This window comes from Rhinichthys klamathensis, unplaced genomic scaffold (assembly GCF_029890125.1).
Source record: "Rhinichthys klamathensis goyatoka isolate OS25496 unplaced genomic scaffold, OSU_Roscu_1.1 h1tg000004l_1, whole genome shotgun sequence".
In the NCBI taxonomy this organism is placed as follows: domain Eukaryota; kingdom Metazoa; phylum Chordata; class Actinopteri; order Cypriniformes; family Leuciscidae; genus Rhinichthys; species Rhinichthys klamathensis.
In genome coordinates this window covers 1538978-1566852 of record NW_026606557.1, presented here as the reverse complement: position 1 = coordinate 1566852, position 27875 = coordinate 1538978, and the positions used below count along the sequence as shown (strand labels likewise).

The following is a 27875-nucleotide window of genomic DNA, read 5'->3' as shown; positions in this document are numbered from 1 at the left end:
TTAAACGAACGCAGTATATTGCGTCACGTCGTGACGTCATCTGTGCGCGACACAGAGCTCAATGAAGCAAAGTTGAGTGAATGTTGAGCTTGTTGATGTAGTTATTATGAGTGCCATTCACCGGGCGCTAAAGAAGCACTTCGGATTCGACAGGTTTCGCTCTCAGCAGCAGGAAGATGCCGTGAAAGCAGTGCTGAAGGGTGACAATGACACATTTACACTGGGTTATTATGGGATAAATGGCAGGAGCTCGCTGAATGGTAGTGTTGTTGTTGTTGTCCTGATTGGTGTGTGTGTGTGTGTGTGTGTGTGTGTGTGTGTGTGTGTGTGTGTGTGTGTGTCGCAGGTGACAAAGATGTGTTTGTATGTATGCCCACTGGAGCAGGCAAGTCTCTGGTCTATCAGCTCCCTGCTCTTCTGTCCAGCGGCATCACTCTGGTCATTTCTCCTCTCATCGCGCTCATACAGGTGAATGAATGAATACTGTTGACAAAACTCATCCCATCCACACATATAAGCCATGTCTGTCAGCATGGATAAGCTGCAGGCACACAATAGCCTTCATACGGTTCATACGCAAACTATGGTTTGCATTAGTGTTATTGGCCAGACAATATTGGACTGTTTTGAGATAATTGGCATCAGCTGATACACCGTGATATAAAGGAATAATTATCAAAAAAAGTACATTCTGGCTGCATCTGTAATCGCATACTTCCCTAACATATAGTAGGCAAAATAAGTACATCCGAATTCACAGTACTCCTAAAAGAGGTGAAAAGTCCCCGGATGATCTACTTCTTCCGATGAGATACTGAAAGTGTGTATACATGAGGCCACGGGAGAGGATTTGTGAATGACGGTGAAGCGACTCAACTGACACTGGTAGTTCAAATGATAATGACTACATGGCGGATGTAGTACATCAAGATTATATTCATTCTACACACACTCGTACTATAATAGAATATACTTTTTTAGCAGTCGTCGGTGAAGTAATAACTTATTCAAAATAAGCACCTGCTCAAGAGAGTGTGTGATTTCGGACGCAGCCTCTGTCATCATCTACACACCCTTGTGTGTTTCCAAGAGTGACTATTGAGCTCCAAAATTACATAACAGTAATCTAGTCCAGTAGTCCATTATGGGGACATTATAAGTGAACAATGACATGCACTTCATTTACTGAAATACATTTACAGATGAGTTTACCAAACCGGTTCTCAACCAGGGGCCACTGGAAGATTAATATATTATAATTATTAAAATATATATATATATATATATATATATATATACACTGCCTTTCAAAATGTTTGGGATATATACAGAATAAAACTGGGTATATGTAAGTGTTACTGAAGTGGAGATTTCAGGCTCAATGTAGGAGGACAAATTCGGCCTTTTAAGATATACACTGTAATTGAGATCTACAGACGCAAACAGATAAAGTGCTCTAAAAGATGCAGGTAAAAGTGTATTTTGGATGTTTTCTGTCCACTAGTAAAAAAAAAAAAAAAACTTTATGAAAAGCCCTAAATCTCAAAATTGACAGATGCATGAAAACACAGTTTTTGCCTGTAGTGTCTGGCCTTAAAGGTACAATATGCAGGATTTTTGCAGTAAAATATCCAAAAACCACTAGGCCAATGTTATATATTTTGTTTAGTTGATGACTTACAATATCCCAAATGTTTCCAACTATTTGTAAATCGTGAGAAAATTGCGATTTTAACCAAGGAAAGGGGGCGTGTGAGCAGGGGTGAGGAGTCGCCAGTCAATGGCGTCATGTCCGCGTTACCCTCGGTTTCCGCCAGGTTTGACCTCGCACTGCAATAGTAACCATCGCGACTGACAACTGGGTTATGCCCGTTATGCCTAGAAGGACGCTCACGCTGTTGTTGTTTCGTTCAAACATTATGGACCATGGCAAGCAGACTTTGAGACAAAAAGAGGACTAGAACGAAGATCAACATCTTTCGAGATGCCGAGAGCTCCACGTCCGCGACTAACTTTGACTTGACAGAGATTCGCAGAGTGTTGCATGTTACTTTATTAGACAGGTGAGCAAATGTTCATAAAACTAATCAATGTTATGTAGTTCAACATGATGAAATGCTAGAATATGATCTGTATGTTATTCTAATGTTGATCTAGCTTAGGCTACTGCTAGTCTCATACAGTCAACAAACAACCTAACTAACAACATTCAACACACTCAAATGCCGTTTAGTGTGATAGTGTAACTGTTAGAGCAAGGGAAACAGATCTGCGTTACCTCAAGTTTAATTCCTCTAATAAACGGACCTGTGTGAGTATTAATTCAGCACTTGCGTGTAGTTCGGTAGAATGAAATGTCCTGTTCCTTTATATCCGCGGGACTGGCGTCGCGTGTGGCGCTGGTATACGTCTCTCATTAGCAATCGCGCCCTGCTTCACACCACAGTCATGTTAAAAACATCAATGTATTCACTCATCCATAAAAGATCCATCAGCTTGACGACAAGATCCATAATTCACCTTAATGTGGAATATACGCCATCAATATACGCCTTTGTTATTGTAAGAGGTAGCGACCCCTGGTGGCGAAAAATCCTGCATATTGTACCTTTAAGTTCAGTCAATCACTAGTTTATATGAGTGAGAAATGATCTTTGTAAGCGTGTGTTGATTCATCATGTCTGTGCTTCTCCAGGATCAAGTGGAGCACCTGAAAGCTCTCAATGTTCCCGCGCGATCCATCAACTCCAAGCTTCCCTCGGCTGAGCGCCGGCAGATCCTGGCGGATCTGGAGAGCGAGAGTCCTCGGCTCAAGCTGCTCTACATCACTCCCGAGATGGTGGCGTCTCCGTCCTTCCAGCCCTGCTTGAGCTCGCTGTGCTCGCGCGGCCTCCTGGCGTATCTGGCGGTGGACGAAGCTCACTGCGTCTCCCAGTGGGGGCACGACTTCCGCCCGGACTACCTGAAGCTGGGCGACCTGCGCTCGCGTCTGCGGGACGTTCCCTGCGTAGCGCTCACAGCCACGGCGCCCAAGAGAGTGCAGGAAGACATCGAGCGCTCGCTCAAACTGCGCTCGCCACTCCTCTTTGCCACGCCAGTTTTCCGGAAGAACCTGAAGTATGACGTGATCTTCCGGGATCTGCTGCCTGAACCTTACGTCCACTTGCTTGCGTTTGCTAAAGAGGCGCTGGGCGGAAATACTGCCGAAAAGGTCGGTCACTGTTTATGTTTTACTCGCCCTCATGCTGTTCTCAACCAGCACGGCTTTCTCTCATCTGCTGGACACAGGAGTTTAGCAGAACAACGAAGCTTCATTTTATCCATTCAATAAGAGTGAAAAAAAAAAGATAAAAATAAAATGTATGCCTGCATACTAGTGACTTAAAGGGGTCATGACATGAGAAATCAAATTTGCCTTGATCTTTTGACATATGTGACCCTGGACCACAAAACCACCAGTCACATGGGATTCATACATCATCTAAAAGTTGAATAGATAAGCTTTCCATTGATGTATTCCATTGAACTATTTGAAAATCTGGAATCTGAGGGGGGCAAAAAAATCGAAACATTGAGAAAATCGCCTTTAAAGTTGTGCATTTATGTTCGCGATTGTGCTGCATTCACTCACAAAAATACATGTTTTAATATATTTACTGTAGGAAATTGACAAAATACTTAATAGCCTAATGATTTTTGGCATAAAAGAAAATCGATAATTTTGCCCCATACAATGTATTGTTGGCTTTTGCCACAAATACACCCGTGCGACTTGTGATTGGTTTTGTGAACCAGGGTCACATATAAGCATACCTGTCAACCCTCCCGGTTTTCCCAGGATTCTCCCGTATTTTACCTTGCTATCCCGCTATCATCCCGTTTAAATATTTTCCCGTATTTTTAATCTTTCTATAATTTTTTTTTTAAATTCCCACTGGGCGCAAACCAGTTAAGCAGAAATCTCGCCCTGCAGCTAATTTCATTGGTTAAGGTTACGGGTAGGTTTAGGGATCAGTGTCTGGTGTAGGCAATCAGTACTGTGATTCACATGAGCAATAAAATCTTTAGGATCGGCTGCAGATTTCCGCTGTAGTAGTTTGGGGGGAAAACATTGCGCGAAGAAGAACAGCAGCATCCCGAGGATGGACGAACATGAGAGAGATGGCATTGGAGACTATGTAATGTAGGCTATTATGTATGTAATACAGAGATTATGTATTTATTTATGTTAATATCTGCGCAATTAAATGTTTATTTAGCCTGCCTCTGCCATCCCCCCCGGTTCATATCTCCCGTATTTAGGAATCCAAATGTTGACAGGTATGCATATAAGAGGTCTTTGTATCATTAAAACATCCTGCAAGTTTCATACCTTCAAATTTCCGACTCAATAGAAACAAAGAATTTATGTTAGCAAGCTCCAAAAACAACTTGTTTTGATAACACGTGACGTCACATGGGCAAATACATTTACATATGACCGCCTCCTGAGCAAGACATCGACCAATAGTTTTACATCATCGCACCATAGGCCCCGCCACTATCGCTTAGTCGTTAAAAGGGGTCAAATAATGGTACATGCACTTTTTCAAGTTGATTGTACTGAAATGTGTGTTGGCAGTGCCTGTACACAACCATCATAAAATGATAAAAATTCTAAATGCATTTAATGCGTCTGCATTCCGTTCGAGCCTGTGACGTCACACGCTCGGAAGCCCCTCCCACGATTGTTGATTGACAGCATCGTTTCAACACAGACCCGCCCTCGCTCATGAGAGAGCTGTCAATCATAGTCTGCGCTGACCGGCGCGGTCATTGTTGATATGCTGGAGCACTGTCTATGAGCAGAATGGCGTCTAAGCGATTGTGGTGTTCTGTTCTTGGGTGTAATAACGAACACAGCAGTCATTTTAATGTTCCTAAATCCGAACCGCTGAAGCCACTACGCAGTGGCTGAGTTTGTTTTCGAAGGGAATATTCCCCACGAGCAACGTCAATGCTTTCATGTTTGCGCGAATCATTTCTCAGCAGACTGCTTTATAAACGAGGATCAGTATAAAGCTGGTTTTGCTAAGAAGCTGCTCATGAAAAAAGGATCGGTACCAGATATTCGTGTTCCTGCTGAACCTCTAGAAGAACTGATGTGAGTGTAACGTTTTATTAAACTTTATATTAATATTTATATCTTTGCAAATTGCTAGCTGCACGCTTCACGATGAATGCGTCTAAGGTTTACACTCAGGGTACATTACGGCATGTTTTCTATGCACGACGTTCTCAATATAATTCATAATCCCACGTTTATACTGAACAACGCGTTATGGTTATTGTGTTACAAACGTGTACGCACAGAACAGAGAGGCGGAGTGAGCAAAGCACATTATCATTTAAAGGCATATGCACTGAAACGGCGTGCTGAAAACAGAGCTGTTTTTGACCAGGTAAAATAACTGTTTTCTTACAATACTAATGAGAATTTTTAATTAAAGTATATTACAAACTTTTAATTTAGACCCTAAAGAATCATATTAGCTTGTACAAAAATGGCATTATATGACCCCTTTAACGGCTGACATCTGCCTACACGCGTCAAAAGCATATAGAGCCCATTATGATGACTGACGCTGTCTACACTGATAGTTTAGCTAGCTGATAGATAGATGCGCGCTCAACAGGACGAATGGACGAACGTTCGCTGTGACGCGACTAGTTTAAACAGCTTGTTTGCTTCTCGGAAACAAGTGGATGGTTTTAATGGCGTCCTGGATCGTGTCGAAAGATTATGTTTGTTTGGAGCACAGTGCCGTAAGTAAACGATTTCATAATGCTTTGTCTGTAAATGACAGTTTTATATGGATAATGTTTTAAAAACACTGACTCACGTTCAGTAGCGAGTGGCTGTTGATACCGTTTCCTAGGCAATGACGTTAGCCAATCAAAACAGTGGCCGTTTACTGACAAGCCATGGACACTTTTAAAGTGTCATTGAGCCACACATTGTTATAGACCAACGCTACTTTTGCGTCATCGAAGGGTAACGCCCCTTTTTGGGGGAAAACAAACGGATTCCCCCGAGAACAGAACTCGCTCTAGATCTGCTAAGTTTCTTCAAAAATGGCACAAACATACACACTCTCTTTGCCGGCCGAGGACCGTGGGCGGTATTTAAAGAAGCTACTGGATACGGGGTTACAGAGGTGTCCCTTTGAAATGGTCGAAAACTGGATGACCCCACGCAGTGGCCAAATATGGGCTATTCAGACATCTAACGTTACCACTATCTCGTGGAATCACCAAGTAAGTAACATTAGCCTATTTTTTTTTTTGTCATTAACACTCACAGTATGACAAACTAGACGATGAGGCCATGTCACTTGGATCATATTTAACCTGATTTAAGCTATTGACATAGTTTTGTTGTCGACTAGCTATACTATACTGTTGAAATAGTGGCAGGCTAGGACTAAAGTGGACTTGGCTGGTTTCTACTTGTGTCTAGAAAGTGCTAGGACTTTGAAAGCTGTAAAAAGGTTTACAGTGTACGGTAAAATATGTATAGGACCAATGTATGTATGTACGGGGCTATCAAATTGGATGTTGTGACATTACGCTATCCTATCTAGCCTAGAAGGCTTGATCTACTGCCGTTCGTGTTGTTACATATAGCCCAGAGCAGTGGTCGTCGAAAAGTCATATAGGCCTAAAGTACTTTCTAGACACAAGCAGAAACCAGCCAAGTCCACTTTAGTCCTAGCCTGTCACTATTTCAACAGTAAAATCAGTTAACAGCTAAGATAGCGTGCCTAGTGAGAGCTAATCACATAACGTTAGCTGCTAGCAGCTTCGTCTTTCTAACTAGTAGTGATGGCCGGTTCGTGAACGAATCGTTCTTTTGAACCGGTTCTTTTTAGTGAACCGGTCGAACCAGTACACTAAATCGGACTGAATCGTTCGCAACAGTTCGCGTCTTGCGTCAGTGCTGATACACAAGTTACTAAAGTTACTCACTTTCAGACATGCCTGACAGTCCCTCTGATTCGAAATAAACCAATATCCCTGAGTATATTTCACTCCAGTAAATCCAACAGTTGTTTTTGAGAGAAGTGATGAGCACGAGCAGCTGATACTGCGCATGCGCGTACTACCGAACGCACATGTACAGCGGTTATCGGATCACCAGTACAGAACCGAGAACTGTTTCTTTCGGACACGTTCGACATAATGAGAACAACTGATCGATGAGCTGAGCATGCGTGCAATTTTTTTCTGAGGGACGAAATGTACGTTTCTTAAGTATTTATTTAGTTGAACATCAGTAAGTGTAATAAAAAAAACATGTTGGAAACATGTTTATCACATAATTACTGTATTATCACTGTATTATTTTAAAGTTTGGAAACACAATGAATGGATTGTAAAACTGTCAAACTAAACATTTATTAAAATAATATTTTCAGGAACAGCTCATTTAATTTCTAAGTAAGTTGATATAAATATTTGATGTAAACTCTTGCCAAAGTTTTAATGGTGCACACTGCACAGTACTGCTTAGTAAATGTTTATAATGTGTTAAAACATAACGTATTAAACATATTGGAGAAGAAAGACATGCATCGATTTTTTTAGTTTTGTCGACTGTATATTCAGGTTTCAGCAGTTCTCAGCTCAGCACACAGGCCTATGCTACGGTTCTCGAGTCAAGAACTGGTTGTTGCAGTTCTTGAATCACCAGTACAGAACCGAGAACTGTTTCTTTCGGACACGTTCGATACGGAGAACCGATGAGCTGGAGATACTGAGCATGCGTGATAGCACCGTCTCTAAACAGAACTTTCTTTCGGCCAACTGATGATGTGCTGATGAGCACGCAGCACGGGTGAACCGAGGACTTAAATGAGGGGCCGAATTCGGCGAAATGTAAGTTTATTACAAATAAAATGATGAAGACCACTTATGCACTTTATATATTTAAGACATGTTAAACATCCGCGTTTGCACATCGCCTGTAGGCTACAGGGTTCGTTTGCAAAATGTAAATGTAAGAAACTTATCCAAGAGGATTATGACGATGAGTACTATTATTTAAGTGAAGTTATGATTACAAATGCCTTTAATTTAAAGTATTTTTATCCGCCGGGATGATATAATTGACGTCATTACGCGAGGACGTAAAAGAACTGGTGAACCGGTTTTTTGAACCGGTTCATTGAAACGAACTGTCCGAAAGAACCGGTTCGCGGAAAAGAACCGAACTTCCCATCACTACTAACTAGTATAGCTAGTCGACAACAAAACTATGTCAATAGCTTAAATCAAGTTAAATATGATCCAAGTGACATGGCCTCATCGTCTAGTTTGTCATACTGTGAGTGTGTTAATGACAAAAAAAAAAAGGCTAACGTTACTTACTTGGTGATTCCACGAGATAGTGGTAACGTTAGATGTCTGAATAGTCCATATTTGGCCACTGCGTGGGGTCATTAATCCAGTTTTCGACCATTTCAAAGGGACACCTCTGTAACCCCGTATCCAGTAGCTTCTTTAAGTTTGTGCCATTTTTGCTATCAAGAAACTTAGCAGATCTAGAGCGAGTTCTGTTCTCAGGGGAATCCGTTTGTTTTCCCCCAAAAGGGGGCGTTACCCTTCGATGACGCAAAAGTAGCGTTGGTCTATACAGTGTGTCAAAGTGTGTCATCAATGTCAAGGCACAAGATTCACTGATGTTTAAAGTCATAGATGTCAAACCTGGGAGGACACATCTTGACGTGATATAATTGAAGTGAGATTTGAAATCTAAAGCGAAGGGGAAGCTCTTCAGTGAATAACAACTAGGCTATATTTCAAGTCTTGGAAGTATCTCAAGTCGTGCAAATTTAAATAGCTTGAATGTAACTCTACACCCTTGCCTCATTTATTATACGTGGTTCTATGAATATGCAAATGATCCCCGCCTCCACTCACTCACCCCAGCTCAGAGATCCACTGGTTGGCGATCACACGTTGATCTGATTGGTTACAAGGTAGTTTGTGACGTCAGAAACACCAGCGATTTCAAACCGTGTTTTTGAGACTGTCTTTGGTTCACTGCAGTTTTAAGGAGAAAATACTCAGCAATGCTGTCGACTTATGAATTTACATGGTTTGTCTTAAAGCACATTAAAAACACCACATAGAAACAACATTAAAAGCTTGATTTTCACCACAGGGGGTTAAAAATATTTTCTGGATCTCAACAGCGTCAGTCACTTTTCATTTTCACATTGAATGGAAAAGTGCAGCTTGAACATTCTGTGAAACGTCTCCTTTTGGGACTAAATAATAAAGTCATTCAGGTTTGGAACAACATGAGCGTGAGAAAATTATGAATTTTCATTGTTTGCTGAACTATTCCTTCATGTTCATAAATATATAAACCAAGGTGATATAATGTTAAAAGCCATTTTTGTTTTGCAGGGATGTGGGATTGTTTACTGTCGAACCCGAGAGAGTTGTGAGGAAGTGGCTCATAAGTTGACTAAATTGGGAATTTCAGCCAAGCCCTACCATGCAGGTGATCCTTATTGTGCTTCATAGAGGTTTGTGTATACTGTGGTTGTTGTGCACGTTTGCATGGGACGCTCATTCTGGGTTCTGTGATCTCTCTCCCTCCCTCTAGGGCTGAAGGCGGGCGATCGCACGGAGAGTCAGGCTGACTGGATGGCTGATAAAGTGCCTGTTATTGTGGCCACCATCAGTTTCGGTATGGGAGTGGACAAGGCCAATGTCAGGTGAGTTTCTCATCGTACGTGTACACTCATGTTCAAACGCTTGGAGTCTGTAGAATCTATATGCTTTTGAAAGAAGTCTCTTCTGCTCACCAAAGCTGCATTTATTTGATTAGAAACACAGTAAAACGGTACAATTCTGAAATATTACTACAATTTAAAGGAGCATTGCGGAAGTTCTGAAATTTCTTACCGTTACTGACACCAGTGGCTGTTAGAGAAACTGCAGCCAGTCTCATGCTCGTTCTCGGTGCGCACGCTCGTTGGCCGAACTAGATAAGGCTTTTCTTTTTTTTTTACTTGTTTTAAACACACAGAGTTTCCGTGGGTATCTGGATTGTGCTGGAGGCTGGTCGCTTCTTTCCGTCCGCAGAGTCCATTTGAAACACTACTGGTGGCGATTGCCGCTGCTTACTAATGGCTGCCGTACGGATGTAAGCCCAAGTAGACGAGAACGCGCATGACGTCACATTTTATGAATTTTCACGCCAATTCGGACCCGACTCCTCCATAGACAATTGAGCCTACAGGCTGATAGAGGCAACCGTGGTGGACAGTCAAGGTGTCATTCTTTCTATTACATTATGTTTGGCTCATAAATGTACAAATGAAGACTCTATCTTAAAGATTTTTTTTAGGTAAAAACCTACACATTGCCCCTTTAATATAGCTGTTTTATATTTGAATATCTGTAAAAATGTAATTTATTCCTGTGAATTTTTTTGCATCATTACTCCAGTCTTAAGTGTCACACGATCCTTCAGAAATTACTCTAATATGATGGTTTGATGCTCAAGAAATATTTATTATTATCATCAATGATGAAAACAGTTGTGCTGCTTCATAGCTTCATTTATTGCTTTTTTTTTTTGTGGTGCAAAGGATTATGGTACTTAAATACAATTTCTTCAGTTGGTGTTCCTCGTGTGGCAGTCAAAAATGAGTTGTTGTTTTTTTAAAGTAAACTTAAAAGCATGTTATAGAAGTTTAAGTTTATGAAAAATGCACAAAAATACTATTTTCAAATTTTTATATGAAATGTATTTTTCCCAAAACATGTTTTACTCTAAAACTGCAAGAAAATTAAAGCCATAAATCTAAACAAGTTGTTTCAAAAATGAGCTATGATTTAATTCGATACTGTTTTTTATTTAATATTTTTATGGGGATTTTATGGTACTAAATTATATTTACGTAGACCTGAAAATTAAATTTCCAACTTAAACTGTTGTAAATCTTGAATGTTTTAGAGCACAGACTGAAGTTTGATCTTTTGTCAAAGACGACACTCGGCAGATTATTGCTGAAGTGAAAAAAAGTTATAGAAGTTTAAGTTTATTGTTATGAAAATTGCACAAAAATACTTTTTTCAATATTTTTATTAAATATTTATATATTTTACAAAACGTGTTTTACTCAAAAAAACAAAACAAAAAAAACCTGTTAAACTGCCAGAATATCAAAGCCATAAATCTAAATGAGTTTTGTTCCAAATTTGCGGTTGATATCTCAAAAAATGAGCTTTCATTAATATTTTGTTTGGCCGCAGTACCACACGTCTCCACTAGATGAAATTCGTCTCCCATTCACTTCCAATGCGTCATTTTTGACCGCGAGGAGCACAAGTGTGACTATTATTTTCAGGACCATTAAACCTTTTCGAATCATGTCCATGATTTTTTTTTATTGTTTACATAGCAAGTGCCAAAACCTTTACCAACTTTCGTACCTTTCCGAGGAAGTAAAAAAAAATAAAAAAAAATAACATTTTTCGAAGAGTTGATGAATCTGTAGACATTTCAGACAAGCTCATTTTCTCGCATCTGTGCTTTACTGTGTTCGATGTTGCGTGTAAGCGTCTGTATGTTTTCAGGTTTGTCGTTCACTGGAATGTGGCGAAATCTTTGGCCAGTTACTATCAGGAGTCGGGGCGAGCTGGCCGTGACGGACTGCCGTCGTCCTGCAGGATTTACTACTCCCCCAAAGACAGGGACCAGCTCGGCTTCCTCATCCGCAAGGAAATCACGCGCAAACAGGTCAGGAACGGCACCCGATCCGGATGTCTTCATACTTCTGAGCAGTTACAGGTAGACATTCATTGTGTCTGAATTCAGGAGAAGCGAGGGTCGCAGAGAGAGCAGGACAAGGCGCCCGTTCAGGACTTCGAGGCGATGGTTGCTTTTTGTGAGCAAGAAGGGTGAGTCCAAACACAGACGACTGATATCCTGGATTGAAGGTATAATATATGTTTAATAAAACAAAACGGTGTGTTTTAAAAACAAAACATGCATGAATATTTTGTATCACTTTATATCCATAAAATGCATTTAATCTGAATCAAAATAAAAATTTTTTGCATATTTGATTATTTACATTTTATTTCTCCAGCGTCTCAGCTCCAGTTTCCTCTGTATAGCACATTATCTTAATACAACATGATAGCAGTATTAAGTCTACATGCATTTCTTTTATATATATATATATATATATATCAGATACTATCTTTCAAAAGTTTGGGGTCTGTAAGGTTTTTTCATGTTTTTGAAAGAAGTCAAGGCTGCGCTTATTTGATCAAGTTAAAACGGCAATATTGTGGAATATTATTACAATTTAAAATAGCTGTTTTCTATGTTGAATATATTGTAAAATGTGATTTATTCCTGTGAATTTTCAGCATCATTACTCCAGTTTTCAGTGTCACATGACCCTTCAGATATCATTGATTTGCTGCTCAAGAAGCAATTATGATTATCAATGTTGAAAACAATTTTTTTGCGCAATCTTTCCTATTTTTGTGAAAACTATGATACAGTTTTCAGGATTCGTTGATGAATAGAAAGTCCCAAAAGAACAGCATTTATCTTTTAGAACATAATACATGTTTCTTTACTGACACTTCTGATCAATTTAATGCCCTTGCTCAATGAAAATATGAATTTCTTACTGGCTAATCTTACTGGCCCCACACTTTTGAATGGTATTGACCAGAGATCTCTTGTTTCTGCATCTCTGCTCCGTTACTGCAGTAGTGTAAGTGACCAGCAGAGGGCAGCCACTGGTTTCACAGTGGTTCGCCGTTCATATAATGACAGAGGTTGGGAATTTAGTGTTTATTTGTGACTTCCATAATTAAGGGGGGCATAATCCTCAGCCAGATGCTTGTTTCTGCTTCTGAAGGTTTGCTTCGTGACTGTAGCTGATGCGTGTTGTGTGTTCATGCAGCTGTACAGTGGCTGAATTGTATCGCTGTAATGTGCCGGATCACAGCGTTCACAAACAAAACTATCAAACTCCACTAGATTTTATTTTGGCCCATTGTGGTGTGTGTGTATCTCCTTTGCTGGCCGTGTTTCAGACGGCAGAGACTTTGTTCCTGGACCCGCCAGTGCAGCAGCCGCAGCAGCCGTACACACATCCAGTCACGATCAGAGCGATGAATGTCACTGGAAGAAGAAGAAAACATGCAGATTTAGTCACTTGTCGTAATCAAAAAGGCTTTTCACACTGCGTTTAATCGTCAGTCTAAACCCTGCTTTTAACCCTGATTATACCATGGTCTGGGTGAATACTCGATTCTGATTGGCTGCAGGGTGTCCATTAAAAAGTGATAGAGGACACCTAGTAAAGGAGTTCTGGTGAAACTGACCGTTTACCATTCGAAATTAATAAATAAATGCGCTGGCTACATCAGCTGTGAGTAACCATAGCAACAGGCAGTCTAAGTATCCGTTTACAATTTATTGCATCAAAACAAACATCTAGTTAGCCGTTATACTATGCCTACTAATACAACAATGAGCGACTTTGTTATTTCTTTTAACCTTTTTGGAGAATTTGACATAAAATACGTTAAGTTTCTGGCTCGTAAGTGAGCTAAACTGAAGGTTTCTACGAGCTGAGCGGACTATAAATATCTCCGGTTGCGTCGTAACCAGGGAAACCAAGTTATTGTTTGTAAAAACTTTAGATTTCGATTGTAAAACTAATTAAAATATAAACTAATGTTTTAAAAATGTGTTATTTGGCAAGTGACCATGGTATAAGCGTGTTAATGCCCTTCGAGGTGTCCATTGTCAGGTATTAATGGACTTCGGCGGAAGCTGCGCGTCGGACGGTTCACGCCTCGCCATCGTCCATTAATACCTGACAATGGACACCTCGTCGGGCATTAACCCTTATACGTTTAACACTTGGAATTTAGAAGAGGGTTAGTACCGTTTTTTTACCCAGGGTTATGAAACCCTGTAACCCTGCTCTGGGACGTTTATCCCGCATTGCGGTGCCACACTTGTACTGTGTGAAATGATGCGGTGTGATGCGGTGAAATGATGCGGTGTTAGAATGTTATGACTAGATGCTTAGCAACCGACAACCAATAGCGTTCCTCATATTCACGTGCTTGGTACAGTCACGGAAACGTTTGAGGGGAAAATGGTCAAATGGTGACAGAAAACATGACAATTGTAGTGAAGATTCATTCTTACCTTTATCTTAAAAGTCCATTCAATGTAAAGCTGATAGTAATGTCCAATGTTAGAGCCTTTATGTAAACAGGTCACGTGCTGCGTTCGTCCAATCAGTGACGCTGACACCGCTAATATGCAAATTAGGACGTTAACTCAGGGTTTAGGAATGTACCGTGTGAAACGTCATTTTATGAATACCCAGGATTAAATGTTGAATCCGGGTAAATTATGAGCAATGTAAAACGTGAATCAGGATTAACCCAGGATTCAGTTTACTCTGGGTTTAAATTGACCCAGGGTTAACTAGTTCAAGAGTGAAAAGCCCTAAAGTTTACCCAAACTAACTTAAAGTTGGCATTAAACAGAAGCTGTGACTGTATTTTCTTCCCTATTGTGATAATATCCGAGTGAAACGGCTTCTCGAACAAGAACAGATGTAGGGCGGGGCTTGATTTTGTCTGTGGGGAATGATTGGATGGTTGTGGTTCGCTATTGGTTGATCTAATGTGAGTGACAGGTTGCCCCGCCCTCTCGCCCTCTATGTGTGTGGGCTTCAATGAAAACAGCACATTAATAGCATTTATGCAGACCAAGTTTCAGAACGACTCAAATCTTTGGATTTCTGATGTCAGAAACCCTAACTTTAACAACTACAGTCCCACAATTAGAGTCAGCTAGTTAGAGTTTAAGTGCAGTGCGCTCACTAAAATAGCAGGGTAAATATGGATGTGCGCTTGGTGGAAGCCTTTAATCACAGTAGAGCCTCTTATAGCCTCTCCGCCTCGTGTTAGCGCGGCCACAGTGCAGAGACGTAATGACAGCCCAGTGTAGAAAGAAGACTGCGCTTACAGAAGAACAGCAGGATGATGACGAACGCCGTCTGTGTGAGCGGGTGCTCCTGGGGGAGAGCCTGCAGTTTGGTCCAGACGCTCTGGAGGATTCCCATCATGTCCTCTGAAGCGCCCATCCCGGCCTGAACACAAGCACACAGAGGACTGACTCGATACAGTGTACACTGTCACAAGTGATTGTCACGACTGTAAAAATCTGTTGATTGGTTAAAGGCAAGTTCCCTTAACCCTCTGATTATCTTCATTTGTGTCTACACTCATTATCTTTGGGGTCTCCAGGGACCCCAGACAATAACATTTAATTTTGTAACAGAATAATTATTTTTTTTTTTTTACAAATGTAATTTTAGTCTGTTTATTAATGTTTTTACTCAACATTTGTGCAGTTTTTGGAGGATTTTTGATATCTTTTAAATTTCTATAAATATTTATATAAATGGGCTTTTTTTTTAACAAAAAAAACAGCATTTTATGTCAAATTTACTTTATAAAAGACCCAGATTTCTAACTTTCATTTATGGGGATTACATGGATCATTTTAAATGATTTAATGTAAGATTTTTGCCCATTTTTTTTTGGAAAATGCCGTAAAAAAAAAAAAAAAAAAACTCACTTTAACCACTAGATGGCCATAGACCTCCACTATAAGCTATTTGCTATGTGATTAACCAAACTACATATCTTTTCACAAGTTTTTCCAGTTGGATTCATATCTAAATATTATAAAATCACAAAAAGGGGGTCAAAAAGATCCCGAAGATAACCAGAGGGTTAATGGAAAAACTGTAATGGATCTAACCTTATACATTTCATGTAGTTTTACAGTTTAAATATACCGTTTTTGTAAATGTAAAAAGACAAATCACCTTATTATTTACAGTGGAAAGCTGTTGTGTGTGGTCTTGCTGATTCAGCTGAAAAGTGCTGCTGCTGTTGTTGTTGTTTTTTAAATAACAACAGTTTTAAACTGTAAGCTGTTCTGTTGAGGCATTTACATTTTTACTCTATTTTTTAAATCATTATTTATGGTAACCTCAGCTGCCAGTTTATTATAAAAAAATGTTTTTATAGTGTACAGTTTAACAGTCAAAAAAGACCCTTCATACAGGTAAACTCAGTATATAATAATGTTGATTATTATATGATTATACGATCTGAAATCAAATAGCACATCTTTGATCTATGGCAGGGTGACGAGCCTTAAAATGACTTAAAATAAGACAAAACTAGCTTTAAAAATGTAAATATTAAGACATGTCTCATTTAAATTCCCCTCTCCCTCAAAAAGGGTTTTAATTTTTTTTTTTTTTTTCATTTGAAGAACCAGTATTCGCATGGTCTTGGAAAACCTGGATATACTTTATTATGAGGAAGCCTGATTTTAAAAGTTATAGATATTAAAGACTTGAAAAAATAATGTAAACTAATCTTAAATCTTAAAGTTCCATGGTCATTTTTATAATGAATATAAGTTTTTCCTAATTATGCTTAGCTCTAAAATATTTTATCAGATTGTGTGTAAAAATATTTGTAATAATCCATATGTAAAATCATGGGTTAAAAAGAGTGGCATCCCTGAAGAACATTCAGCTGACGTTATTAAAACTTGTGGAATCGTTACATTTTATAAAAAATCAAAAAGGGGAACTCCAAGGCACTCTCAATTGAAAAAGTTAAAAAGCCTTTATTCTTATGGCTTGGTCAAATTAACCATCCAAAAAACTCCAACGCGTTTGTAATCTGAGCACCCTAGTTGACAGATGGAGACTTCTGATTGGTGGACTGTTAGTTCATAAGAAACTCGGTTTGTGTGAGATCAGTTTGACTCCCAGAAGAAGGCATGTAGCCGAAACGCTACGAGTTTTTTAGATGGTTAATTTGACCAAGCCATAAGAATAAAGGCTTTTTAACTTTTTCAATTGAGAGTGCCTTGGAGTTCCCCTTTTTGATTTTTGGTATTTAGTTTCCCATCCAAAGAGCACCTCTATCTTAATCAAACTTTGTCCAGGAAGCGCTCCTCTACCCCTCTGGTTTTCGTTACATTTTATTATTTTAATTGTGTTATGACTATTTTAGGGCACGTTTGCACGGCAACAATGTACTAAAATGGAAACGTTTTTCCTTTCTTTTTTAGCATACTGGCGACAGCATTGTCAAAATGATCCCCGTTCGCACGGATCCATGAAAACGAGCACGCTGTATTCTTCACGCCTGGCCAGTAGTTGGCGATGTCACTTTGTAAAGAAACGCCACTCGCATATAGACTGAACACGTAATACATATGCTCATGACGTCACCGTTTTCACAGATACACGTTTTAGTAGTTTACACAGAGACGATAACGGTGTCGCTTTCAAACTTTCACTTCGAAACCCCGTTTTCAAAAGTTTGCCTTTTCAGGCCCCAAAACTCGAACGGCCAAAACGGATTATACGTTTTCTGTTTTTAGTTGAAAATGGTTTCATGTAAATGGTCCTCAGTTCCTTGTTCTAATGTACAGAAACTAAGAGTGTCCATAGATTTGATTAAAATATATATATATTTTTTAAATAAGCACAAATATTCCTGTGGACATTTGGGGGACATCTATGGGAAAAACAGGTTGGATTTATGTTTTGTTGGCTAACGTTAATAGATTAGCATTTCTCCGAGGCATCATGCAAACCCTGTATTGACACAAGGCTGTTTTAAGCATATGAGAACTATTATTTTGTTTATATAAATTTGTCCTATTTGCGTTGGCAGTTATTAGTCCAATAAATGACGGTAGTTGAGAGCCGAGGCCTTGCAGAATGTTTCCTGTGGTTTTGCTGAAGAATGAAGCTAGAAAAAACAGAGCCTGCTAGTTGAGCTTGTCATTGCATTTCTGCAGCGTCGTGGGTGTGTTTCCACAGGAGAGACGCGGTTGGGTGTGCCATCGCTGTATAAACTCTGCCGATGAAAGATTCATCCCTTACTGTCGAGTTCCTCCTGTCAGCACTGCTTCCTCGGTTAAACTGAGATTAGATGGTCCTGTATCGAATGCGATGACTGTATGAATGTCTGGTCTCTGATGTCATTCTGTTCTAATTCCGTTCCTTCCAGAATCATAATTCTATACGAAATCACAGTCTGAGAATGAGTTCTAATTTAAGTTTAAAATAAAGTTTTAAAGGGGTCATATAATGGTACATGCACTTTTTCAAGTTGATTGTACTGAAATGTGTGTTGGCAGTGCCAAACCATCATAAAATGATAAAAATCCATCCAGTGGTTTTGTTTTAATCTCCTTATATGTTTTCCCCTGCCTCAAATCGAGCCGTTTGACCGTGTGACGTCACAAGCTCGGAAGCCCCTCCCACGATTGTTGATTGACAGCAGTGTTTCAACACAGACCCGCCCTCGCTCGTGAGCCAGCTGTCAATCATAGTCTGCGCGGACCGGCGCGGTCATTGTTGATATGCTGGAGCACTGTCTATGAGCAGAATGGCGTCTAAGCGATTGTGGTGTTCTGTTCTTGGGTGTAATAACGAACACAGCAGTCATTTTAATGTTCCTAAATCCGAACCGCTGAAGACGCAGTGGCTGAGTTTGTTTTCGAAGGGAATATTCCACAACGTCAATGCTCTCATGTTTGCGCGAATCATTTCTCACCAGACTGCTTTATAAACGAGGGTCAGTATAAAGCTGGTTTTGCTAAGCTGCTGCTCATGAAAAATGGATCGGTACCAGATATTCGTGTTCCTGCTGAACCTCTAGAACAACTGAAGTGAGTGTAACGTTTTATTAAACTTTATATTAATATATTAATCTTTGCAAATCGCTAGCTGCACGCTTCACAATGAATGCGTCTAAGGTTTACACTCAGGGTACATTACGGCATGTTTTCTATGTATGACGTTCTCAATATAATTCATAATCCCACGTTTATACTGAACAAGCGTTATGGTTATTGTGTTATTGTGTTACAAATGGTGTATGCACAGAACAGAGGGGCGGGGTGAGCAAAGCTCATTATCATTTAAAGTCATATGCACTGAAACGGCGTGCTGAAAACAGAGCTGTTTTTGACCAGGTAAAATAAGTGTTTTCTTACAATACTAATGAGAATTTTTAATTAAAGTATATATTACAAACTTTTAATTTAGACCCTAAAGAATCATATTAGCTTGTACAAAAATTGCATTATATGACCCCTTTAATAAAGTTAAAAACTGAGTAAATAAAAAACGAATAGGCTCTAAACAGCCATATATATATATATATATATATATATATATACACTCACCGGCCACTTTATTATGTACACCTGTCCAACTGCTCGTTAACACTTAATTTCTAAGCAGCCATTCACATGGCGGCAACTCAGTGCATTTAGGCATGTAGACATGGTCAAGACAATCACCTGCAGTTCAAACCGAGCATCAGTATGGGGAAGAAAGGTGATTTGAGTGACTTTGAACGTGGCATGATTGTTGGTGCCAGAAGGGCTGGTCTGAGTATTTCAGAAACTGCTAATCTACTGGGATTTTCACGCACAACCATCTCTAGGGTTTACAGAGAATGGTCCGAAAAAGAAAAAACATCCAGTGAGCGGCAGTTCTGTGGGCGGAAATGCCTTGTTGATGCCAGAGGTCAGAGGAGAATGGCCAGACTGGTTCGAGCTGATAGAAGGGCAACAGTGACTGAAATAACCACTCGTTACAACCGAGGTATGCAGCAAAGCATTTGTGAAGCCACAACACGCACAACCTTGAGGCGGATGGGCTACAACAGCAGAAGACTCCACCGGGTACCACTCATCTCCACTACAAATAGGAAAAAGAGGCTACAATTTGCAAGAGCTCACCAAAATTGAACAGTTGAAGACTGGAAAAATGTTGCCTGGTCTGATGAGTCTCGATTTCTGTTGAGACATTCAGATGTTAGAGTCAGAATTTGGCGTAAACAGAATGAGAACATGGAACCATCATGCCTTGTTACCACTGTGCAGGCTGGTGGTGGTGGTGTAATGGTGTGGGGGATGTTTTCCTGGCACACTTTAGGCCCCTTAGTGCCAATTGGGCATCGTTTAAATGCCACGGCCTACCTGAGCATTGTTTCTGACCATGTCCATCCCTTTATGGCCACCATGTACCCATCCTCTGATGGCTACTTCCACCATGTCACAAAGCTCTAATCATTTCAAATTGGTTTCTTGAACATGACAATGAGTTCACTGTACTAAAATGGCCTCCACAGTCACCAGATCTCAACCCAATAGAGCATATTTGGGATGTGGTGGTTACGGGAGATTCGCATCATGGATGTGCAGCCGACAAATCTGCGGCAACTGTGTGATGCCATCATGTCAATATGGACCAAACTCCCTGAGGAATGCTTTCAGCACCTTGTTGAATCTATGCCACGAAGAATTGAGGCAGTTCTGAAGGCAAAAGGGGGTCCAACCCGTTACTAGCATGGGGTACCTAATAAAGTGGCCGGTGAGTGTATATATATATATATATATATATAAAATTATTCAACCCCCTAAAGTCAAATGGTGTACCCTACCTTGATAGTATAATATATATAATTTTATATATATATATATATATATATAAATTATTCAACCCCCTAAAGTCAAATGGTGTACCCTACCTTGCTAGTATAATATATATAATTTATATATATATATATATATATATATAAATTATTCAACCCCCTAAAGTCAAATGGTGTACCCTACCTTACTAGTGATAAAAAAAAATTATGACATAGCTGTATTATGAAAAACTAAAAAAATATTACATTATTTAGTGACATTGTCTGCGTCTAAAATCGCATACTTCCCAACTATATAGTAGGATAACCACAATATGTGACAAAAGAAGTATGTCCGAATTCACAAAAGAGTCGGCTAAAAGTCCAGGGGATGACCGGTGAGATTCTGAAGTGTGCTTATGATGGGCACTTTACTGTCCCATGAGGACAGGGGAGAGGATTTGTGAATGGCTGTGAAGTGACATAACTGACGCTGACAGTTCACATGATAATGACAACAGCTGGGGCCGGTTTCACAAAGATAGACTTTGTGACTACGGCTTAGATATAGTAGGCTAAATAGTCAGACTACACTGTAGTCTGGACTACACTATAAGTAGGACTACACTGCATTGCATTCTGGGTAAAATAAGACACTTTTCAAAACAAAAAACATGGCGGATTGAGTAAGCGCATTCAACCGCTCAGTGCAGTTTACCCCAAAAGAAATATGTGTGTGTTGGAGGTGTATAACAGTCACAAGGACATTTTACTTGGGAAATTTAGCAGAGAATGTAGTAATAAGAAGAAACGTTTAATTTGGAAAAAGATTGCTACGACAGTTACCAGCGTTAATCCGACCGCTGAGCGGAGCGTTAAAGACGTACAGAAAAGATACAAAAACATGGTACAAGTAGGTTACTGCGGTCCCTAAAAACCCTTTCCCTTCTTCTCACAGCTCTCTCCATTACTTCGTCAGCAAACCACAAATGATGAGCCATTTTCCCTTATCTTTCGGCTGTTTGTAATGTAACTGATTGTTACTGCTGGTTGCCAAGGTAACAGAGTCTTAGATCTAAGTTAGCCTGGGGGTAAGTTGTCTAAATTAAGTCAGTCTTTATCTTTGTGAAACAGTCTAACTTGCATTAGACTAGTCTATGAGCGTATTTTAGACTTGTCTAACACTATAGACCGGTCTAAAATAGCTTTGTGAAACCGGCCCCTGATGTAGTACGTCCAGATTACATTCACACTATATAGAACATGCTTTTTTAGCGCTGACGAAATAGGGTAAGTGCTTATTCAAGTTAAGTGCCTACTCAGGAGAGTATGCGATCTCAGACGCAGCCATTAACGCTTTTACAATCCCAGTAAAGTGATATATATATGTATTTTTGTTAACTGTGGATCTTAAGAAAAGCATGTGAACGGCAATTAACCATCTCGTATCCTATTAATATTCACAAAAGACAATTGCAAAACCAAATTTAAATGCATAAAGATGTAGAAATGCAAAACACATTTCATAAATATGGTCTAAGTTAATGGTTTTAACTTAAAAGTCTTGCATTCAGTTTCAGCAAATTTAAGGCCATACGAAGTCTTGCATATCTCAAGAAGAATACAAACAGTCTTAATTATTTTAATAAAACATAAAACATAAATCGCGATGAATAACATGTATATGGAGCTTCGAAACGATTTAAAGTAAAAACGCGGAGGGGATTCATAATCACAATCCAATACTTGTACAAAGTATTATTGATTGATTATGATGATGTTTACCTGTCGTTCTGGCACTGAAATATCATTCATGTGACTCATGCATATCCGATTAGTATTGTGTGGACGGTTTTATATTCTGTCTGTCTAAAAGGAACTGACTGTCTTCAAAAAACGTTATTAAAAGCGTAATAAAGTAGTGTTTATGAAACGCCACCTACTGGCATAAAAGTGAATTGACATTTTCGTTCAGCCAATCTGATGTTATAGTTAATAAAATAAATGTATTTTTGTTGTGTGAAGGCACATTGCACATGCAAAGTTATGCTTCTTGAGTCAAAGCATTGAGCAAAGCATATTTTGATTGGTTGGACTGAAACTCTCATCTGATTGGCTAAAGTGTGTCCGTAAAAAAAACAAAATGCTAATTTGTAAATATCGGTGTAAAGTCTCACACAAATACATATTGATTCACGCATATGACGGATTCAACAATCAGTTCGTACATGTCGAAACATCAGGAATGTGCAAAAATATTAAATCTAGAATTGTGAATGAAGTTTTGCATTTGTGAGTTTTAATTCGGTTGTTCGTTTGCAAATCATATTTTGTGAACATTAGAGTCTGAGTGTGTGAATTAGCTTCTGCAATTGTGAATCATATTTTGTAATACGTTACTTCATATTAGACAACAAAATGGGATAATTGCAAGACTTTTCTTCATCGTCGTTTCGAGTTCATGATCATTTTATTTATTTATTAATATTTCACAAGCACAAAGTGTCCCAGTATGTTTTGACAATATATCAAGTGCAATAATTTTAGGGTTATGAACTAGCAATCAAATGTTTTGCTTGTAATCCGTAAGAGAAAAACGGTAAAATCAAGAGATGTTCTCCAACACTGTCCGACGAAGAATGACATTGAATCATTTTTATTAACATGCTCCTGTATAACAATGCATAGTTATATAACAGAAATATTTTGGCAACACTTTATAATAAGGCTCCATTTGTTAAAATTAGTAAACTAACATCAACTAACAATGAGAAATACTTCTAAAGCATTTGATAAACACAATGATAATTTCAAGATTTCCTTATACATTGTTTCAATCAAAAGTTGCATCTGTTCATATTATATAACGGACCTGAGCTGACATGAAAGAACAATGAACCGCTGCAGTTTTATGAACTATATTAGCTATTATGACGCAAATCAATAATTAGTCGTAGTTCCTGTGAATAGTGAGTGAAGAGGCGGATGGAGAAATAGCCGAATTCTTCAGAAAGTGCATGTGATGACTAAATAAAAAGGGCATTAAAATCATCACATTATTCACAAAGTTGCTAACTTTCTAGCAAAAATAGTGGTTATATTGAAAGTATAGCCCAGCTTTACTTTTATAATAATGCCACTTTTTATATTTTACCTAATAAAAGTCAACGTGGGGGTTTGTGTGTCCAAACGCTTTTGCTGGACGCTGTGCAGACTCATGTTTCCCCTTCATTTCTTTTTGTAAATGTCTCATGTTTTTGGAAGTTGTAGATGCACAAACTAAGACCAAGTTTTTATTTTAATGCTCACGGTCACTCCAAACACACACACACACACACGCAGATCTTGCTCCGCTCTCACCTTTGATCCAGTTTGTAGTTCACGTCCCCTGTATCTGTCCTGGTTTGTGAGCTTGGTCCGTTAGAGCGGCCTGTCCCGTCATACAGTTGTTGAGTCTCTCGCAGATGTGTTTGGCCTGCAGTCTTTGAGTTTTCCAGTATAACGAGTCTTTTGGGCTGGGCTGTGTAGCGTTCTCTCCCTCTCTCTCTCTCTCTCTCTCTCTCTCTCTGTTTACCACATCCATCGCCACCCCCCTTTTTGTCTGGCCCCGTCTTTTCTCCTCCCCTCAAATCACTGTGGAAACAGTTTTTCCTCCTCCTTTTGTCAAACAAAGTCTTGAAGAGCTTTTGAAACTGTGTGTGTGTGTGTGTGCGTGCTCTGCATATAGAAAAACAAATGACCTAAAAGTAGGACATTTGTTTTTCAATAGCACTCATCAATATATCTTATATAATATGTTGTTAACCCTCTGGTGCTCCTCTTGTGGAGGTAAAAAAACAAACGGATATTTTTGTTATTTGTTGAATGAAATGAATGTACTATGTAATGTTTTACTTTGATAATGTTTATTTAATATTTTTTTACGGTACTAAATTATATTTATGTAGTAGTTATGATCCATTTATTAACTTTTTTAAATTCTGAATGCTTTGGAGCAGAGACTTGAGTTTAGTCTCTTTTCTTTAAGACGACACGTGGCAGGTTATTGCTAAAGCGAAAAAAGTTTAAAAAGAAGTTTAATTATTTAATTAAATATAAATTAAACTAGTTAAATATATATTTTACAAATCGTGTTTTAATCTTAAATTGTGAGATAATCAAAGCCATAGATCTAAGCAAATTGTGTTCCAAATATGTGGTTGATATCTAAAAACCTTTGTTTCATACCACTCAGATGAAGTAAAAATTAAAAAAAATATTAATAAACATATTTTGTCAAAACAAATGACTGAACCGCACTATGCAGAGGTTTGTTTTCAATGTCATGTGTCTCTCTCACCACACAATCAGAAATAAAAAAAAAGTATTTAAATATTTAATAATAATTAATAATTATATAAAAATAGTTTGCCTATTAAAGACAATGAAGCCTGTTTAAGGACCATGGTATTTTTTACATGAATAGTTATTTGTATTGTTTTTTAATTATTTAATTATCTTTTTACAGTTATTGAAATCAGCATAAATTTAAGCCAAAATAATTTACGATTAAAATATGTCCTAGTTATATTATTAGATTTATATATTTTATTTTCTTGAGAATTGGCTGTTGTGCGTTATCGTCATGGAAATACAATGCAAAAAAATTCTAAAAAAGAATCTAAAAATCATGATTCTAAAAATAGGCTTCATTTTCCAGTAACACTTTATTTGCCAGTGTCCCTATTACACAAATTATAAGATATATATATATATATATATATATATATTTTACTATAGTAAAACTATATAACTAACTCTAAGAACTAGAACTAAATCCTAACCCAAATGATATAGTAAATACTTGTAATTAATATTACTCAGTACTTGTTTGTATAATTGCACTCTCACCTTATGGAAAAACACAATCTACCGGTATTTGATTTTGGGATAAAACATGACCCAGATATGTTCACTTTATCTATAGTTAGTTTATTTGCTCTCTCTGTCTGACTGCTGAGGACACTTTCACACCTTATAAGTGTGAAACAATGTGATGTTTCAAAGCAACACACTTTTATAAAAAAAATTAAAAATAAATAAAAAGAAGTGTCGCGTGTGCTTGGAACATGTAATAAACTGAACGAGGCATCAGTTTACTGTCGGGGACTTGTCACATCGAGCCGTTTTTTCTGCATTTGTTCACATACGTTGCATATGCTTTCAGACATCTAGTGTCTTACACTGAGAAAGGAGGAAGGCCTTCAGAGGAAGTCACTAATGGGAGAAGCGTGGTCAGTGTGAGTGGTAGTGAACACTCAGAGTTATGGGCGGCAGTGGTCTTTGTGTGACAGACCATGTGAATGTGTTTTGAGGGGGGGGGTTCTGCCTCAACCAGCTATTTCAGACTCTGAAACCTGAAACCCTGACAGGAGAGAAGTGAGAACTGCACGTATCTATTTTAGAGTTCACACTTTATGTGTTAGACTTGCAGAAAACACCCTCTGTTCTTCATTCAAAGGGTACTTCACCAAAAACTTGAACAATTTCCAACAGAAGTTATCATTTACTCTCGCATTAGACGCTTTCTGACATGGAACACAAAAGGAGGCAGTTTCCTGTACGTACAGTGAAATCATAGAGTAGCTGTGTTTCCATCCACCTATTTTTATGAACATTTTGAGATATCGCATAAAAAAAAAAAACGCTGAATGGAAACGCCAAAATGCGCATAAATTCTAAAAATGCGCATAAAAAACGTATAACTTTTTATACAATAAGAAAACATACGCATAAACTACGATGGAAACACATTTAACGAATCAATTCCTCAATGTGCGTCCAAAAAGTCATGTGACTTTGCGTGATGGGATGGCATAACTGGACCAACCAGTGGACCGATCTCATTGAAATGCTGTTTTGGTTGTTCTGAAATTTATACGAAATGATTATATACAGTGGCTTCTCCTATTGCAGAATCTTCCATTTTTTCGGGTTTATCATTAAGTGACGATTTTGTTCTCTTTGGCGGACTGGATGGAAACGTTGCTTTATTCGCACGTTTTATGCGATATTCCAATTTTGCGCTTAAGTTAAATTTGCAACTTTGGATGTAAACATAGTGACCAGCATGGGTGTTTTGTCCAAAGGCCCTGATACGCCAAGCCGATGGTTGGTCAATGTCGTTGAGCGACGGCCAACTTTGCCTGTTGGCTTTTAATGGTGCTCAAAGTTCGTTGAAATAAAAACTCTGTTCAGACATTGTAAGGTCCCATTAGTGACTTTTTGTTGAAGTTTTGTGGGCAAAAAAGGTCCATTGTCTATTATCAGTAGTGTAGTGATGCATTTCAGATTCAGTTATTCAATGAATACCGCACATTTATGCCGAGCGATTGCTTAAAGTGTGTTGTTTGTCCTCGGAAGTGGAAAATTCCTAGTTTCCAGTAGGAACTTTTAACTGGAATGCCCTCAAGTCAGAGTTGCGACTGGGAAACTCTGGCAACCGCAACAACCCCAACTTCAGATTCCAAAATGGCTGCCCAGAGCATCAACCGTAGTGTAAAATACTGTTTGTTATGGAATACTTGACTCTGATTGGTCAATAGCGCCATCCAGTGCTATGTTATTCCCAGATAACAACCGTTGAAAACACATAACGCATCTGGGTTACTGAAGTCATCAGCGCTATACGCTTGCTAGGTTTTTCTTCGTGGAAGGTTTGCGTTTGGTGAGCTAAGAAAATATTAAAACTCAGTAAAATCAATATTTTGTGTAGTTATTTAAATATGTCATCCAGTATCGTGGACTCTCTCTCTCTCGTTCCATACAAACGCAGATGCTGCCATTTCGCGACTATTGTTTTGTACACTGTTGGATTATGAGAAACAAACAGGAACGATTTTAAAACGGGTTTCATCTCAAAATAAATCAATATCTCTTATCCTCATAATTACGTATGTGGCGAAAGGCTGTGTAATAACTGGTATGACTGTGTATACCGTATCTCTTGAATGTCCGTCTAGTTTGAACTTGCCGCTGAAACTGCTTGCCTGTGTCTCAATAAATTGTGGTGTGCACAGTACTATCAAAGTCAGCTGTGTTGTAAACAGTTTACCGGGGTAACGCTATATTTCTGCTGCTCCATAAGCGCCACCTACTGGCAGAGAGGGAAAGTGCATTTGGATAATAATAATAATGACATATATTGTTTGCTTCCTTTTATTCGTTCTGTCGTTCTTCATTTCCAGGTGCAGACACGCCACTATCTCTCAGTTTTTTGGCAATCAGAAGCCCAACTGCGCTGGGTCATGTGA

General features: G+C 38.8%; 2 protein-coding genes across 3 annotated transcripts; one reads left to right on the top strand and one right to left on the bottom strand.

Moving 5' to 3' along the window:
- The first annotated feature begins 38 nt into the window (after window positions 1-38).
- Window positions 39-27875, top strand: LOC130085224 (ATP-dependent DNA helicase Q5-like). 2 transcript variants are annotated; one of them, XR_008807124.1, is made up of 7 exons: window positions 39-200; window positions 347-468; window positions 2696-3211; window positions 9454-9550; window positions 9656-9767; window positions 11638-11961; window positions 27810-27875. XR_008807124.1 is itself a non-coding variant. In XM_056250866.1 (7 exons), exons 1-7 carry the CDS (start codon window positions 107-109, stop codon window positions 11963-11965), a joined length of 1191 nt encoding a protein of 396 aa, XP_056106841.1. In that variant the 5' UTR covers window positions 39-106. The 2 variants fall into 2 exon arrangements, 1 of the variants encoding a protein (XP_056106841.1); XM_056250866.1 differs by lacking the exon at window positions 27810-27875 and having other exon boundaries at window positions 11638-11800; window positions 11879-11965.
- On the bottom strand, window positions 12713-24146 carry smim5 (small integral membrane protein 5). The gene is made up of 3 exons (XM_056250986.1): window positions 23944-24146; window positions 15080-15203; window positions 12713-13207 (listed from the first exon to the last, which is right to left on the bottom strand). The coding sequence occupies exons 2-3, from the start codon at window positions 15195-15197 to the stop codon at window positions 13116-13118; spliced, it is 210 nt and encodes a 69-aa protein (XP_056106961.1). The 5' UTR covers window positions 15198-15203; window positions 23944-24146; the 3' UTR covers window positions 12713-13115.